General features: G+C 38.2%; 4 protein-coding genes across 4 annotated transcripts; 1 reads left to right on the forward strand and 3 right to left on the reverse strand.

Moving 5' to 3' along the window:
- Positions 1 to 1,206: 1,206 nt before the first annotated feature.
- Positions 1,207 to 5,471, reverse strand: LOC124184825 (slit homolog 2 protein-like). The gene is made up of 3 exons (XM_046574929.1): positions 4,434 to 5,471; positions 3,692 to 3,764; positions 1,207 to 2,329 (listed from the first exon to the last, which is right to left on the reverse strand). The coding sequence occupies exons 1-3, from the start codon at positions 5,450 to 5,452 to the stop codon at positions 1,223 to 1,225; spliced, it is 2,199 nt and encodes a 732-aa protein (XP_046430885.1). The 5' UTR covers positions 5,453 to 5,471; the 3' UTR covers positions 1,207 to 1,222.
- A 1,226-nt stretch (positions 5,472 to 6,697) lies between these two features.
- LOC124185480 (insulin-like growth factor-binding protein complex acid labile subunit) lies at positions 6,698 to 7,903 on the reverse strand. Its single transcript, XM_046576302.1, has one exon. It carries the CDS (start codon positions 7,877 to 7,879, stop codon positions 6,845 to 6,847), a length of 1,035 nt encoding a protein of 344 aa, XP_046432258.1. The 5' UTR covers positions 7,880 to 7,903; the 3' UTR covers positions 6,698 to 6,844.
- Positions 7,904 to 8,886: 983 nt separating this feature from the next.
- LOC124185479 (apoptosis inhibitor 5) lies at positions 8,887 to 15,703 on the forward strand. Its single transcript, XM_046576301.1, has 9 exons — positions 8,887 to 9,285; positions 9,504 to 9,665; positions 11,482 to 11,647; positions 11,749 to 11,909; positions 12,004 to 12,201; positions 12,282 to 12,473; positions 12,562 to 12,945; positions 13,067 to 13,226; positions 13,478 to 15,703. Exons 1-9 carry the CDS (start codon positions 9,211 to 9,213, stop codon positions 13,567 to 13,569), a joined length of 1,590 nt encoding a protein of 529 aa, XP_046432257.1. The 5' UTR covers positions 8,887 to 9,210; the 3' UTR covers positions 13,570 to 15,703.
- Positions 15,436 to 17,523, reverse strand: LOC124185481 (leucine-rich repeat-containing protein 15-like). Its single transcript, XM_046576303.1, has one exon. The coding sequence runs from the start codon at positions 17,032 to 17,034 to the stop codon at positions 16,012 to 16,014; it is 1,023 nt and encodes a 340-aa protein (XP_046432259.1). The 5' UTR covers positions 17,035 to 17,523; the 3' UTR covers positions 15,436 to 16,011.
- Between the last annotated feature and the right edge of the window lie 3 nt (positions 17,524 to 17,526).

Consider the following 17,526-nt stretch of genomic DNA (forward strand, 5'->3'; position numbering starts at 1 on the left):
CCTTCGGGCCTCAGGGGCTGTGCCGAGTTAGGCGTTTCCGACCGGCATCGCTTGGCCAACCGGTCCAGCAACTCTGCAGTCGCCGCTGATGCGCGATGGAGAATTCGAGCCTCGACTCTTTTACACGTCATTCGAAAATTCCGCTTCGTGCTTTCTGATACCGGTTCTTTTTATTTTTTTTTTTTTTTTCTAATATTTATTCGAGAGGAACAAGGTCGTCGAAATTTCGAGTCAATAAATATACACATATGCATATAATGCATTGTTAGTGATTGTCGTCAGTTTTTATTGTTATTTTGTCTATACGTTACATGTATTATCGAGTGTAGCTAGTCAAGTATGGGGGTGTTGTTGTTCGAAGTTTAATAACGTATTGTTATAAAATTTTTGTGACGTCGCTTGAGCGGCATAGCAAGTGATTGGGACTTGACACATGATTTCGTAATTAGTGGTAATCGTGTAATGGATTTATATATTTATAATATCGCTATAGTAAGAAGAAACTTATCGATAGTGGTAGCGGTAAAATTACTTGTAACGGAGAACTTTTTATTTCAAGTCATGGTCACTTGTAGAAACGATCTTGACTGTGTAAGAAACGGAATCGAAGGTTTTTACGTCGAATGTTTGGAACTCGTGATAATTCCCCGACGAGGAGTGTGCGTGCTTACGGTTCGATATAATTTCCACATTATCTTCATTCATCCTAGATTCGTGCGAGAGAAATTTGTCGGAAAAACAATACAAGAAATGCGTAAGGTTAGCTGTCGGATTATAGATTTGAAAAATACTTTGATTTGCTTATCGAAAAACTAATAGGCTGTTTGTGCCATGTATTGTGTAATTGTCAGAGTATGAAAAATGAATTTGAGTTACATTAATTATTACCAAAGTAATGGATAATGGATTGAAATTGCATTATTCGTTACTAAAGTAATGAGCAATGGATTCGGAATGCACTAATCATTACGAAACACAGCGATAGGTTGTCAATTATAATTGCAATAATCACGACTACGGTAATGATTGAGTTATATCTTTTTATGATTTCGCATGTAACCGTAATATATTATTTACATCATATATTTATAGAATGTCGTGAACTTGGATAAAATTTAACAAGATTACATGTATTAATATACAATTACGTAACATCACATGCATATAATTTCACATAATTTACAGTGACAAATTCGTGTAGTGAAGTAGCGGCGATGATAATTCAGAACTCGAAGATAACTCTCGCGAAACTTGGCAACTGAACTACGGCTCGGTCAATTGCAGTTAGAGTGTTATTAACCAGCCAGAGTGAATCCAGTTTTGTGAGTCCAGCGAACAAGCCACTCGGCAGTGTTGCGATTTTGTTGTTGACCAAGCTTATGTGCGATATTGACGAGAGGCCCTCGAACGCACCAGCTTCTATTACTGAAATCTCGTTGTTGTCAAGATCCAGATGGTATAAACTGCTCAGTCCGATAAAAGTGCCCGACCGAATCGTGGATATATTGTTCTGGTCGAGCAGTAACACGGTCAGTTTTGGCAATCCTCTGAACGCCCCGTCATGAACGGTCGTTACGGCGCTGTCGGAAATGGAGAGAAAATCAAGCTTACTCAAACCTTTGAAAGTTTCGGCTCGCAGTTCTCCGATATTGTTCCAGTTTAAGTAAAGATTTTTTAATTCCGCGAGGCTTTCGAACGAGTTGGGAGCGAAAGTAGTTATTTCGCTGCGCTCTACCGCCAGAGAAGTCAGCTTCGGAAGACCAGAAAATGTTGTTTGATTTATCGTCTCAATCGGATTCTTATCCAGGCTCAGCTTCGTCAATTCTGATAGTCCGTTAAAAGTCTCTTCCGGTACGTGGGTGATCAGATTCCAATCCAGTATCAACTCTTTCAATTGCGACAGTTCGTTAAAAGTCCCTTCCGGTACATGGGTAATGCTGTTATTGGCCAAGGTTAACCTTTCCAGGTGGGGCAGTTCTTGAAACAAGCCGGGAATCGGTGTAACTGCGTTGTTCTGAAGGTGCAGATTTTTCAGGTTCGGCAGGCCAGCGAATGCTCCAGGTTGCAAATTGGAAATTCGATTTCCGGCAGACAGGTACAGAGTTACCAGTGAGACATTTTTAAACGCTCCGGGTTCAATAGACGTCAAATCGAAGTTGAATATTTCCAAACGATCGTGATGACTTCGTTGCTTTACTTCGGTTAAAACACCTTCGACGGAACTGCACACGGTATAGTCGAACACATTTTTGCACGTCGGCTGCGTCTGAGCAAGCACAACTGCCAAAACGAAGTTCACTAGCACTGCGCGACGAATCATGATGCGATTCTATTCTGACGTCTCGCCTTGCCGCTCCGGCTATTTGATATGTCTCGGACTTTGCCTCCGTCGTTGCGTAAAGTCACGTGACCGATCGTGCCGGGGATGATAATTCTGATGATTGCCAGATACGTAAAATACAACAACGTTTTTCGCGTTACATACCCGGTGTATTTACTCGACTGTTCTAAAAAGGACGAATATTTTTGGTCTGCGAGTAACGAGGCCTGTTACTTTCTGGGATGAACGTCGCGAGAAATCTTTCGTCCGCTGCGTGATTTTCGACATGACCTCGATTTAAAAATCTTGTTGTGTTTAGGTTCACGAACTTCGATGATCTGGATTGTATTGATATCTCGTTCAGCCTTGATCCGAAATTATGTTGCGGGTGATACCGACTATATCACTATGCGTGACTGAAAGAATTCGTTTTACGCAACACTTTAATTATGAAATACACGTTTCTTCAATAGATTTTCAAGGTTTTGATTTTTTAATATTGTTATTCACTTATTTAGTTATACTCAGGTTCGACGGTTCCGAATGTGAGTGTTTTATAATTTAGAATGATCTGAACTGTTTTTTTTTACGGATGTAATTTTAATCATATCCGCTTTTGCCTTGATTATACCGTGTTTGTACAATTTTCAATCTATAATTTTCGCACCATTCCCGCAATTATCCCCTATGATATTGCTATAATCAATATTAAAATCCGTTTTGGTCTGGCTGTATCACGATTGTGGTGCCGCTTTAAATTCGTCAACATTTTGATGTTATCAGAAAATTGAATGAGTCGTGTCGTACAAATCTGTCAATTAATATATCAATAAACGGTTCCCAATTATCGTAAAAAAGAAAAACCTCAACTAGAAACCTTACACCGTTCACTCATTTTCTTTCCGTTCCCCAGCGCCTGCTTGCTCTTATCTCTAACAAATATCATATCATGCAATAAATTGTTGAAATCCGTCCAAATCAACCCTACAAACGTTTCCTTCCGATTGCTTTGAATACTTTTAAAATATTATTACCGAGTAGACTCACTTACCTTCACCTTTCAGTCCCGTTTTAGCCAGCACGTGTGGCCAATGGGAAGTACGCCTCTAACGCCCACCGAAGCATGGCCGTTTAATTCTGTTAAATCGATTCATACCCCTTTCAATGTTCTTCATACCTCTTTCCAAAGTGGTTATGTAGTGGTAAAAAAATGGATAATGGTAGCGACCGATTACGTTCGGGATAAACTATACCGATATTGTTTACCCACACGCCGTATGAACATCGCCTGCGGTTGGATTTCAGTAAAATTAAAGAAGAAAAAACGTGTGGAGCTACTGACTTAACTTTCGTTATTCTTCAATTGCATACTGTAAACAGCTTTGCTCGCCATTCGTTGCTAAAAAGTCCGTCATCGTGTGAGCCAAGTTGAATAGATTCAATGCTGTTACAGAACAGTATCCTAAATCCGATGGACTTACATCTTGTATTCGAAGTATCGATCGATACGTAAATTTCGAAGATCTTTCGGAAGCGTGTGACTTACACGGACGGTCCGTATATTGATCCGGCGCATATAGGAAATACGTTTTCGGTAGCTTCACTTGTTTTGTACTTGTAATCACTGAACTGTAAGTGGTAGGCTTTGTCCAAAGTGTTTTAACAAAGAAGATTCGATCTATGACATCGATGCGAACACTCGTTAACCGATGGTTTTAATTGCAAATTTAATTGACGGAGGAACTTCAAGTTAGTATCTTTACTTATGATCAGAGCCCTCCAGAAATTGACTGGAGAACGCTTCGTTTATACTTAGATAAATAGTAAAGTTGTAACTGATGAATATTTTTGTCAGGTTGCGCATTGCGTTGTACCTCAAAGCGAGAGAACAGATTTTTCTATGATATCGGTAAAACTAACTACGTGAAAACTGAACGGGAAAATATGAGACGTTCCTGAAACGCACTCGAGACATCATGCGAAAAATAATTTATTCAACGATTTCATAAAGCATATCACATAGTAGTTAATTAATCACATTTTTTTTCGCTCACGTCGATCATTTCCGCAGAATAAATCTTCACGTGGAAAGTAGAACGCAATTATTCAGTACCCGAATTGAATTGTCGCAGATCTTGGCAACTGAACTACAACTCGGTCGATTGCAGTTATAGTGTTATTAACCAGGACGACTGACTTCAGGTTCGTTAGTCCAGCGAATAAGCCACTCGGTAGAGTTTGGATTTTATTGTCAGTCAAACTGATGTGAGTCATCGACGAGAGGCCTTGGAATGCGTCAGCTTCTATTACTGAAATCTCGTTGTTATGAAGATACAGATATTCTAAACTACTTAGACTGATAAAAGTTCCCGATCGAATCGTGGATATTTTGTTGTGGTCGATGGATAACAGAGTCAGTTTCGACAATCCTCTGAATGCCCGTTCATGAACGGTTACTATGTCATTGTGAGAAACGGACAACGAATCAAGTTCAGTCAAACCATTGAAAGTTTCGGCTCGCAGTTTTCTGATGTTGTTCCTATCCAAGTAAAGATATTTCAATTTCTCGAGACTTTTGAACGAATTGGGAGCGACGGTAGTTATTTCGTTGTCCTCTAGCCCCAGAGAAGTTATCTCCGAAAGGCCGGAAAATGTTATCTGATTTATCGTCGCGATGAAATTCTGATGCAGTTGTAACCTTGTTAATCCTGACAGTCCGTTAAAAGTCCCTTCCGATATGTGGGTAATCCCGTTGTTAGCCAAGAACAATCTGTCCAAGTGAGGCAATTCTTGAAACAAGTTGGGAATCAGCGTAACCGCGTTGTTATCAAGGTCCAGATATTTCAGGTTCGGTAGGCCCGAGAACGCGCCAGGTTGCAAATTCGAAATTCTATTTCCGGCAGACAAGTGTAGATTTACTAGCGAGAGATTTTTAAAGGCACCAGGATCAATCGACGTCAAATTCAAGTTAAATATTTCCAAACGATCACGGTGCGTTCGTTCCGTTACCTCGGTTAAAACACCTTCGACGGAACTGCACACGGTATAGTCGAACACATTTCTGCACGTTGGTTGCGTCTGAGCAAGCACAACTGCGAGAACGAAGTTCACCGACACTGCACAACGAATCATGACGCGATTCTGTTCTAATATCGTGCTTTGCTGCTCGGACTATTTAAGTCGATCCATATCTAAAGGCTACCTTGAACTCTGCCAGCGTCGTTACGTAGAGTCACGTGTCGAGTGATCACGCCGGAGATGATATTTCAGATGATTGTCGAATGCGTAAAACATGATCAAGTTTCCACGGGGTGTAACCGGCGTATTCACTAAACTTCGTCACGGAAGATTAAATTCTTAGATTCGCGCTTATGGGACTGCCTGTGATAGTCGTAGTTGATATCCAATCAACAATCCACGAAAACAGCGATCTACTCTGAAAAATTATTCGGTTTCAATTTGATGTCAATCTATCTCTACCTGATGTTAAATTTCTGAAGCAACCATGCAAACAGTACCGTAGTAATTTTTGTTCTAATTCCTTCAGTATACGACGAATTTAACGAGTAAAATGATGTTGCGGACAATCAACTTCGAACAAGTAATAGAATAAATTCATTTTTTCAGGCCGTCACTCGCAACTCTCGTAAGATTTACAATTCACGTAAACGTAAATCCAAGAAATCTCTGCGTCGGGATGATCGATGGTTTGCTCGTCATTCATGATCATTCAGTATCGTTCGCACGTGTATAATATATTCTATAAAAATCCACACCATTTTGGTGTGGATTTTAACTTTTATAGACACCGTGAATTTTCTGACAGTGTATTTGACAATTGTAAAATAAATCTTGTGGAATTTTGTTACCGTAATCATTTTCGGTTTTCTTGTTAGTAACGAACTCGTTCAAACTTCTCTCTGCGTAACAGTACTTCAGACTCTTCTCTTTCGCTGAATTCACTTGGCAGCTTCTCCCAAACGGAGAGGGGTGTGTTGAGAATTGGGCGATGTGTTGGAGAGCGGGGATATAATTCACGATTGGAATTGATCAATTAGGCGAAAAATGTAATCTATGTGATGCTTGATTCGTAACAATATCGGAATGAATAGAATATTGTCATTTGAACCGTTTCAGTCACGCAGTGATTTAAATATTACCAAGTAGACTTACCTACCTTCATTTTCCAGGCAGGTTTGAGCCAACACAGTGGCCAATAGGAAGTACTGGAGTATCGCACACCGAATCATGGCCACACAATTCTGGTGAATCGATTCTCGTACCTTAACAATTTATACTAATCGTGAATGTGCCTGTTGCAAGCTGACTACATGAATCTAAACGGGAAAGTACTATACATTCTTGGAACGCAGTAGAGACATTGTACGGAATATTATTTATTCAAAGATTGTGCGAAAGTATATTGTTAAGTATAAGTATATGTTGTTAAGTGAGCGGAATTTTTTATTCATTCACATTCATCATTCCAGTAGACGAAATCTTCATGTGGAAAGTAGCGCACAATTATTCGGTGGGTACCGAAAACTGAATTGTCGCAGTACTTGGCAACTGAACTACATTTGGGTCAACTGCAGTTATAGTGTTATTCGACAGATCGACTGACTCCAGGTCTGTGAGTCCAGCGAATAAGCCATTCGGTAGGGTTTTGATTTTATTGTTACTCAAATCGATACTTAACTCCGACGTGAGGCCTTCGAACGCACCAGCTTCTATCACTGAAATCTCGTTATTATAAAGATCCAGAGATTCCAAACTGCTGAGACCAATGAAAGTGCCTGATCGAATTGTAGATATTTTGTTGTGTTGGAGATGTAAGAAGGTCAGTTTAGACAATCCTCTGAATGCCCTTTGATCAATAGTTACTATGTCGTTGTCATTGATGTGCAGAGAACGAAGTTTCGTTAAACCTTTGAGAGTATCGGCTTTTAGTTCTCCTATATTGTTTCTATCTAAGTAAAGATTTTTCAATTTCTTGAGACTTTCAAACGATTTTGGGGCAATGGTACTTATTCTGTTGCTCTCTAGCTCCAGAGAAGTTATCTTCGAAAGACCAGAAAATGTTGTTCGATTAATCGTCGCAATCAGATTCTGATGTAGTTGCAACTGTACCAATTCTGATAATCCGTTAAAAGTCCCCTCCGGTATGTATGTAATGTTGTTATTGGCCAAGGACAACCTTTCCAAGTGAGGCAATTCTTGAAACAAGTTGGGAATCAGCGTAACGGCGTTGTTTCCAAGCCGCAGGTCTTTCAGCATCGGCAGGCCCGAGAACGCGCCTGGTTGCAAATTCGAAATTCGATTTCCGGCAAACAGGTGTAGAGTTACTAGCGAGAGATTTTTAAACGCTCCAGGTTCAATCGATATCAAATTGAAATCCAATATTTCCAAACGATCGTGATGACTTCGTTGCTTTACTTCGGTTAAAACACCTTCGACGGAACTGCACACGGTATAGTCGAACACATTTTTGCACGTTGGCTGCGTCTGAGCAAGCACAACTGCCAAAAGAAAGTTCACTAGCACTGCACGACGAATCATGATGCGATTCCTTCTAACGTCTCGCCTTGCTGCTCCGACTATTTAAGTCGAACCATATCTGAAGGATATCTTTGAACTTTACCACCGACATTGCGCAGAGTCGCGCGAGTGATCACGCTGAGGATAATGATTCCGATGACCGCTAAATACGCAAAATATAGTTAAATTCTTGCGAAACATACAAGGTGTATCTACTCGACTTTTTTACAGAAGACGAATCTTCTTGATTGGCAAGTAATCGGACTGGCCTGTGACAACCGTAGTAGATATTCCAATCAACAATTCCCGAAAACCCAAAACTACTCTAAAAAATCTTGCTGCCGAGTTTTATAGACTCTTTTGGTCAATTCTAACACCACTTTTTTGATACTATGATAATTGATGTACAGTTTTAATCGAGGATGTACTTCTTACTCCATTTGTTGGGATTCTGTTATTACTCCATTTCATGTCATACGGTTAAGTATAATCACTTTATGCGATACTCATAGATCTCTGACCCTTCACCTATAACATCTACTTTCGAAATTTCAACCTCGCGAAATCTGTGACCGTAGTGACGAGAGAGCGAGATATATATCCTCGGGTCAGCCAGGATACTCCGTCTCTGTCACCCTGCCCTTGATTGGCTGAGAGGAAACGTATCGACCGGCCAATTAAGTTGCAGAGCAGAGGGAGTACGAGTACGAGTATAAGTACATGGCATAAGTGCTCCACCTCACTTTTCTGCCACACTTTCTGCACACGCGAGGCTACTCCCATCGTTGACTGATGAATTTGGTTCAAATGAATTTGCATAGTTGGAAAGTATACGGCGTCCTTACGATGTTGTATGAAGATTTCAGTCTGTGCCCGTTCGTCGTTCCATTTCCATAATAACATTCGACTCTGCATTATCTGGGTACACGCGGTGAGCGATGGTAATACCGGTTCTTGTCGCCTCTACTTACCGACCGATTGCCGGATTGAGTTGCGCGCGGGGGGGAGGACTCAGCTTGACGGTGAAATTTATCTAGTCCACTTTCGATTACGAAAATTCTCATAAGGCTAGCAGTCTTCGTATATCTTCGGTCAACCCCGGTAGCCTCCTCTTAACGTCAAGCGTACGCATTTCCGCCGGAAATTGTTTCGCGTCGTCACGTATGTCGAGTTTACCTTCTCAATTTTCACCCAGTTGTTGTCGCCTGGCGGCCATTGGTGTGAGTTGAGTTCATTCTTGGCGTGGCGTTAAACCGGTTGGACGTGGACGAATTTACGGTGTATTTTATAGTCCCACGAATCTGGTCAAGTTTTATTTCATCAGATTGAAAGGATTTTACTCACCCGTTACGATGAGTACCGACAGCATTGAGAAATTGTATAAAAATTTTGGCATACTAGCTGACGCCAAGGATAAATTAGCCGAGGTTTGTAATTTCTGCCGTTGGCTTGGTTATACTTCCCTCGAATTTCACGTCTTGATTCACATTATTTTTGCTGAATTATTCTTGCTATCTGGATACGAAATGTTGAAGATCCAATTAGCTCGCAAAATTGAAATTATACAGATTATTGGTGACTTGCAAAACCTTTCTCATGCTCCGTCTGTCTAAAATTAATTTACGTTATTTTAATAAATTTCTAGCATGAAAAAGAGTACATGGAAATTCTCACCGCGGTGAAGGGAACGACGAAAGAAAAGCGCCTTGCTTCGCAATTCATCGCCAGATTTTTCAAACACTTCCCTAAACTCGCAGATCAGGCCATTGATGCTCATCTTGATCTCTGCGAAGATGAAGACATTGCTGTAAGTACCTAGTTAGCAGTAAACAATTACCATGTTACCCATTCTGTAAAATATACATTTCATTTCCCATCACTAACGAAACCACATATGATAATTATGTAAACCTCGATCAACTATTCATTTTATTTAGTCAGCGTAGTTGTACAGTTGTTATGTGTAACTTTGTTTTGTACATTTATGGCGAACAAACATTGTGCGCAAATATTATTTTAGTATCGCGCCTCACCGTGACTATTTGTATTTCCGTTGGTAATTCAACTGTTGCACCTGAAGCGAAAGTTACACGTATTGATTAAACAATCAAAAAAACATATGCATATACAGCTACGGAATTTATTTAACTTAAACAGTGTATATGTTGGTTTTTGTTTGTCAGCCAGATGTTCCCCCAGTCTTGTTCTGATTAACTATCGCCTATCGCTTATTAATAATATTTCCCATTCCTTATAGTAATCCTTACAGCCTCCTTCCTGTCTATATTTCTCCATATTCATTTAGACTCTAATTGCTGTAACCAGTCGGGATTGCACTTATTCAGATGCACATGTTCTCCCATTATCGTGAATTTCTGCATCTATCCCTATAGATTCACACCTATTGTCTGAATGATTTTTATTTCATCTTTCATGAAGTGCATTTCCATTCAATTTTTTATCAAGCAAACACTTCTGCTGCTACATTCAACAAGTCAAGTTTAGTTCCTCCGTCCAAATCTGCCTTCCAATAATTATCGTTGAAGTCCTTAAATCTCTTTTGCCCAAATTGAATTCATACTCTTCAACTTGATCATGAACAATAAACTCGTTTCATTGTATATTATATATTAAACCATTTATCCTCTTTAAAATAAATTCCTCTCACCATTCCCTGTTTTTGATATTGAAAGTAGTGATATGTAAATACATGTAATCAACGAGTTTGAACCCAAAAGTAATCCCATCTGCATCGCAGTTGGGCATGGATATAATTTTGAAAAAAGATGTGGTAACCATATATCTTACAACAGACTTAAAACTGATACAAGTCTGTTACCAGAAAATTTATTTACGAAATTCGTAGCTATTTTGCTATTTTGTGTTTCATTGTTATATTACATTGATTTGGACTGTGAAAGTCAAATTCATGAAAGTCTTTTCATCTCTTAGATGTTGTTTACTACTGATTGCTGCAGTGAAGCATCATGAAATTGGCTCTGGCACAATCACTTTTCTTAATAATCTGATGGTATATTTGCACTGATCCTGAACTTTGTCACTTTTATGACAAAAGCAACAAAAACATAATGAGGCCAACATGGCTTACATGAAACATGTCTCATTCTAGAAAATCAAAATACACTGCATAAACAATAACAATATTTCAAGGTATTATGATGTGTAAGGAATTTCAGCAGTTGGTGAAATCTACAGGCTTATCCGTTTATTAAAGCTTTTGAAGATGCCAAAATAGCATCAGGCTCAATTGAAATTGGCTATAGCAATTGTACAGATACAATGACGTTGCCATTGACGATCAATAATTATTCATCATACATACCGATATTTTTGGCGGCAGCATCAGAGTTAGTCCAAAAGCTCCCAAAAGATGACTTATAAAAATTAGTTGTATTCAATGACAAATCGATTCTGTTTATGTTTAATAACGATTCAGTTTTCCCATCGTTACTGTTTTACCATCTCTCCTTTATCACTTCGTACAGATGGATTTTGTAATTAAAACATCGTCAGTAAGATTGAATATAGACCTTCAATATTTCTCTACAATTTTCAAGTTTACCTTCGCGTAAAAATCCATCGCAATCGTGTCGACTTTACAGATTAGGAAGCAAGCGATTAAAGACCTGCCGTCATTGTGCAAAGAGAACAAAGAACATACTGCGCGGATTGCTGATATATTGGCGCAATTGTTATTAGCGCAAGATCCATCAGAATTGGCTGTGGTTCAAAACAGTATTATGTCGCTAATAAAAAATGATCCTAAAGGTAAGTGTACCACCAAATACTTCAAGTTCATAGGCAAAGAGAGAAATACATTCGACATGCTAAGTTTCGATTTTTAACTAAGGCATTGTTCACATCTACAGGTGCTATCAGTGGATTTTTCAGTCAGATTCTGAATGGCGATGATGGAGCTCGAGAACGTTGCATCAAATTTTTAGCTACCAAACTAAAGGCTGTTGGCCATGATATCATAACTAAAGAACCAGAAGATTTGCTGATTGTTGAGTGCAAGAAAGTATTACAGGTGAAAAATTCAGTTCCTTCCTTTTACAATATCTCTTTTTTTCTTTGGGGTTTTCCAGTAAATTTTATTGCAATTGAATATCAATTTTCCGCAGGATGTCACAGCTGATGAATTTCACTCGATTATGGAAGTACTTGCATGGACCAGACTGGGATCTACAGTTACTGGACAACAGGAGTTGATTGATATTATTGTTGAACAAGCTGAGCTTTCAATTCCCTTTAAGCACACCAACGAAGAACAGTGGAGTCGACTTGTGCAATGCATTAAACATGCCCTACCATTTTTCAATGTGTGTGAAGCTCTTGTTGTATATCAGACATCAATGTCATTTCAATTGCTAACTATAACTATACTGTTATCTGTTTTCAGTCGCAAGTTGACTCGTCCAGATTTGTTTGTTACATATGCGTTCAAGTCTTACCCCATTTGTCTTTAATCACGGGACCTGAAGGCAGAGATCCACAATTGGAACTTTTAAAACTTCTTGCTGAACTGACTACTTACTGTGGAACGATCGAGAAACCTGAAGAGAAAGTACAGCAGATATATAATGCCCTTGTTGTAAGTATTTTACTAACAAATATGATGATGTGAATACTCTGAAAATATTGGCTGCTTCTTATTTATGACTTGTGTATGTTACCAACAGACGTACATGCCTCTACCTCCAGAAACCGATTTGCCGGAGCTACCAAAGCTCCAATTTAGCCACGTTGAGTGTCTGATGTATACTTTTCACAAACTTGGCAAGCAAGTCCCAGAATTTTTGACCCGTGATGCGGATCAACTGAAAGAGTTTAGACTGAGGTTACAATATTTTGCAAGGGGGATACAGGGTTACATAAAAAAGCTCAGAGAAGCTATAAGTGGAAAAAGTGAAGAACAGTTGAAATCTGACGAAAATCAAATGAAAGTTGTTGCACTTAAAACAACCAACAATATCAACACTTTAATCAAAGACCTATTTCATTCACCACCGAGCTACAAAAGCATTATACATCTTTCATGGAAACCCTCTACAACTGACAAAAAGGTAAGAAACATAAATCTGTAATCTAACAAATTAGTTACTACTTCTGTATGATGACATAATTACAAATCCAAAATTAAAACAAACCGCAAAATCGTTAATTTAATTTTTGATCTCATTTCAGACTGATAAAGCATCACCAGGACAAAAGAGACACACACCGATTACATTTGGTAACGATAATGCACCGAACAAACGGAGCAAAGACGACAATAAAGGGAACAAACGAGAAATTTACACACCTCCCAGTGGCAAATACAGCTCTAACATTTCTTCAAATTATGGTGAGTATGTTCAAAGAATTGATGTACTTTCTGATGTCGTTTGATTGAAAAATGTAGCCTAACGTGACAGTGGTTGGAAATGTTGTTCACCAATTGTGTTGAAAAGTGTGAAAAAACTCAAAATCGTGAATGCCTTAAGAGGTCAGGAAACTTTGGAGTTACTGGAAAAGTATTATCATAAATTCTAATTATTTTACCTAGAATAACGTGTTGTAAACTTGTTACCTAATTTTATATGGTCTGCTTATCAGGAAATCGCGGCAGATTCAGGGGAAATCGATCTGGCGGACGTGGTGGAGGATACAGAGCACGTGGTCGCGGATGGCGAAGGAGTGCTTACTAAATTTGATCCTATGGAAATGACGTAAAATAAGCAATGAGTCCGTACGAGGTGTGGAAAATATTTATGCAAAGACTAAAACAAATTACGAGCTATAAAATTCGCCAAAAGGATTTTGAGGAGTCAAAAATGCGATGTGAGAAGCATATGCGAATGAAGATTATTTGTAAAAAAGAAGCTGTACCATTACTACCACGAGTTGATGTACGATGTGGCAGCTTTAACGTATTAATGTGTTGGAGTGTTTTCAAGTGTCAACCTTATCTGAATTGACATACTACAAATGAAGGAAAGACTCAAGAAGTTGATCGAGACATAAAAACTGAAACAGTTTGTGTCGATCTGTTGTGTTTTGCACTCAAAGTGGTTAATTTTGTTTGCAAATCCATGTCCAGTCAGGTATTGATTCATCTTAATTAATATGCCTCGGATCAGGGAAAAACAAAGATACTGATGGAAAAAAGGATCAAAGTGACGTGATTTGTGCCTATTCGTTATATTTGGTACTCGTGGTGCTCAAAGTTTTAATTTTGATGTCTAATTTTTATGACCGTAATTTTAAACGATGGTTAAACATTCAAAATTGAAGCAACCAATATCCAGTTAATTTGACCAACAATGAGGTCAACTTTGTACTCTATATACAAAGGTGAATGAAGAACGCGCCAAGAAGCTTTTAGAAGCTAAGAAAATCTATGAATCGAGAGATTACATATGGGCATCAGTAGGTCAAGAAAGAAGAATTCTACTCCTAGTACCTTTGTTGGTAACGATATGCAGATTGAAAATTTCGTGCTACCGAGGTCATAAATAAGCTACCTGCCGATTCTCGTCAAATGCAAAACCGCCACTGGTCTGCTGGAGGATTTTAATTCGCTCATCAATCAGCAATCTATGTCAAACTTATGTTCTGCAACTTACAATGATTTCCACCCTGCCTTTCCCTTTGTAGAATTTTGATCCCCGTCCTTTTCTCCCTTCATTAAGTAGTTGGGTTTTTACAGTTGCGGAAAGTCAAGAAAGCTGCAGCCACAAGTTGGAGGATTTTTTATAGCCAAAGACATACTTGAAACGATAAATACTCTCTGCTTTCCTATAAATTACACTTCTGCTCATTACATATACTCGTATTCGTGTTTTGAATTTTTTCGACGAAATTGTTATACCATATTACGTTTGAATATTTATTTTTATTATTTTTTTTATTAATAAACGGTATAAAATATTTTCTCTTCATGTTCAATTTTCTATCACATTACCATTTATTGTACTGATCTTTAACGACCGCTGATTCAATTTTTTCACTACCTGCTGATTGAATGTCTGCATGATTCAGTTTTGGTTATATGTAACCAAGTATTTCTTTGGCTGCTGTCATCTCATGATTTATTTTCATTGAGGTTTCAGGTACCAAAACGAAACTGCAAACGAGGGTAAGCTGCGCTGCGAGAGAAGAAAGAGAAATTGCTAAATTTATCTGTTTCAGGTGCTTGCAGCCCGGGTTCCTTTCAGTGGTATCAGAAGCTATAAACTAACGAAATTCATTCTTTCAGGTAAACGAGTCCCAGGAATATAATGTTTAGGTAGTTTGATATGTGTTGTATATGATGGTAGCTGTTGAATAAGGTGAGTCAATAATTGCAATTCTTCATCGCCCTGCTTCCCTATCCCATTATCAAATGAAAAGTTTCATGTTATCTGTAGTTTTGTGAATATATCTTTATTATTATCCTAATAAAAACGATTTTTATTATTCATCAATAACTGTTATTTCACTTTTTTACTTTTTCCACTTACAAGAATAATTGAGTTGAAAATAAGCGATAGACGATAGTATTACGGAATAAGGTGAAGAACATACTATATTCATATTTTATTATTGACATTTATTTTGATTAATGATACATTAATAGACCATCACTACATCGTGGAGAAATAATAATTATTTCATTTAACTAAGGCGATAAATTAAACTACAAAACCGTATAGCAAACAATCTTCAAGGGCTAATTGTCAGCATCACCACTTATAACAAAACTAAAATCTAGACAATCAAGTGCGCTTTCTATTAATTTTAGTTAAACTTTTATCAGCTAGGTATCAATCTTGCAGGCAAATTATTTAGTAGGGTGTGTATTACGTTCTTAAAAAAGTAGTTTCTTTGAGCTACGACACGTGGCGAAGCGTGAAATATTTTGCTACTAAATAGACCACCTGGACAGCTACTATTGGTAGAAATTTTTGTTATCGTAACATTGACGAATCTTCTCTATTAAATAATCACTGAAATCTTGTCTATTCTATCTTGTAGTTGATATCAGAAATAATGCAGTTGCTCCGGAAATACAAATTTGTCGCTGCTGCTGCTCGAGTCTTAAGTTAACTTCTGTCATGTCCGTATTTGTAGCAAGTTTGCAATTTATCTTCAAGGTATTCGCTAGTATCTTATTCAGTGTAATAAACTGTACTGGAACTTGGCAGCTGAACACTAGTTTTATCAATTTGAGTCAAAGTGTTATTTGCCATGTAAATTAAATTGATCTGAGTTAGTCCAGCGAATACATTATTTGGGAGAGTGTGAATTCTGTTATTGGACAAAAATATTTCTTCAACCAAGACAAGGCCCTCAAATGCAGCGGGCTGAATCTCAGAAATTTCGTTGTGCTCAAGATGTAAGATCTTCAAATCACTCAGGCCTTTAAAAGCATGGGAATGGATGGTTGCAATTTTGTTGTGATTTGCATACAATCTCTTCAACTCCGGCAATCTTCCAAATGTCTCTTGCGGAAGTGACGTTAGGCTGTTATCGTTAACATATAAAGTTTCAAGCTTCGTTAAACCGGTGAAAGTGTTGGGTTTTATTTCTGTTATTTTGTTGTAGTCCAAATGAAGACGGTTTAATTCCTTGAGATTTGCAAAAGATCCTGAAGCAACGGTAGCTATTTTGTTATTATCTAGCCACAAATACAACAGCTGTGGGAGTCCAGTAAACATGTTTGGCTTTATCTCCGGAATATCGTTTTGGTTGAGATAGAGCCACATTACTTTCGATAGTCCGGTAAACGTCCCTGCCGGTATATTGTTGATCTTGTTATAAATCAACGACAATGACTCTAGCTGAGATAGTTCTTGAAATAGATTAGGAATCAGGGTGACAACATTGTTATCCAGATGGAGGCGGGTCAATTTTGGTAGGCCGGTAAATGCTCCGGACTGTAGAATTGAGATGTGGTTTCCTTGATACAAATATAAATTTGTTATCGTCAGGTCTTTGAAGGCGCCAGGCTTGATTGACAGCAAATTTAAATCACTGATTTCCAATCTGTCTTCGTTCCTCTGCTGTGTAACACTACTTAAAACACCTCGAAAATGACACACAGTAAAGCCATCGTGACTCGTGCATGTCTGCTCTGTTTCAGCTGTTACAAGAGCCACAAGAACGTGGACCAGCAACGCGTAACGTAACATGACTAAACTCTGTACTGTTCATTTGCATAACAGCAGACAATTTATATTGGCTCATCTTTAAGTTATCATTTGAACTTTGCTACTGTTATCAGACAGTGTGAACTCAGTTGTTGTGGAGTTTATTACCAGGAGAAGTGTATTTTTAAGGTAAAATGTACTGGAAATATAAGATAAATCAAACATGCAATAGATATATTTCAAAGAATTGTGACGCGTGAAGAATTTCGAGAAATGATTATACATGAATGTTCCTTACTTTTAAAAAACAGTTCCAGGTATTTATGAGATGCAGAAAGGTTTTTAACACTTTTTTTTTTTACAGATCGTTACATAATAAATGTTTCGAAATACTTTGTCCCCATGTCTCGATCAAGTATTTCTTTGAGTATCGTTATCTACTAATTTATATCAACTGATTCATTACATAGCATTATGAAACCGTTCAAGAACGTAAGGCTGTTCGGCTCAAAATTGTTTTGAACTGTCCCGTTT

The sequence above is a fragment of the Neodiprion fabricii genome, chromosome 6 (assembly GCF_021155785.1).
Source record: "Neodiprion fabricii isolate iyNeoFabr1 chromosome 6, iyNeoFabr1.1, whole genome shotgun sequence".
Classification (NCBI taxonomy): domain Eukaryota; kingdom Metazoa; phylum Arthropoda; class Insecta; order Hymenoptera; family Diprionidae; genus Neodiprion; species Neodiprion fabricii.

Excerpts from the sequence above, each read along its gene's own strand:
- LOC124185480 (XM_046576302.1), bottom strand. The coding sequence starts at position 7,879 with ATGATTCGTCGTGCAGTGCTAGTGAACTTTCTTTTGGCAGTTGTGCTT.
- LOC124185481 (XM_046576303.1), bottom strand. The coding sequence starts at position 17,034 with ATGTTACGTTACGCGTTGCTGGTCCACGTTCTTGTGGCTCTTGTAACA.
- LOC124184825 (XM_046574929.1), bottom strand. The coding sequence starts at position 5,452 with ATGATTCGTTGTGCAGTGTCGGTGAACTTCGTTCTCGCAGTTGTGCTT. Across the intron at positions 3,765-4,433 it reads TCTGCGACAATTCAATTCGG|CATTGAATCTATTCAACTTG; the intron begins GTACTGAATAAT and ends GTTCTGTAACAG. Across the intron at positions 2,330-3,691 it reads GGCGAGCAAAGCTGTTTACA|AATCGCATCATGATTCGTCG; the intron begins GTATGCAATTGA and ends ACGTCAGAATAG.
- LOC124185479 (XM_046576301.1), top strand. The coding sequence starts at position 9,211 with ATGAGTACCGACAGCATTGAGAAATTGTATAAAAATTTTGGCATACTA. Across the intron at positions 9,286-9,503 it reads CCAAGGATAAATTAGCCGAG|CATGAAAAAGAGTACATGGA; the intron begins GTTTGTAATTTC and ends ATAAATTTCTAG. Across the intron at positions 12,946-13,066 it reads CCTCTACAACTGACAAAAAG|ACTGATAAAGCATCACCAGG; the intron begins GTAAGAAACATA and ends ATCTCATTTCAG.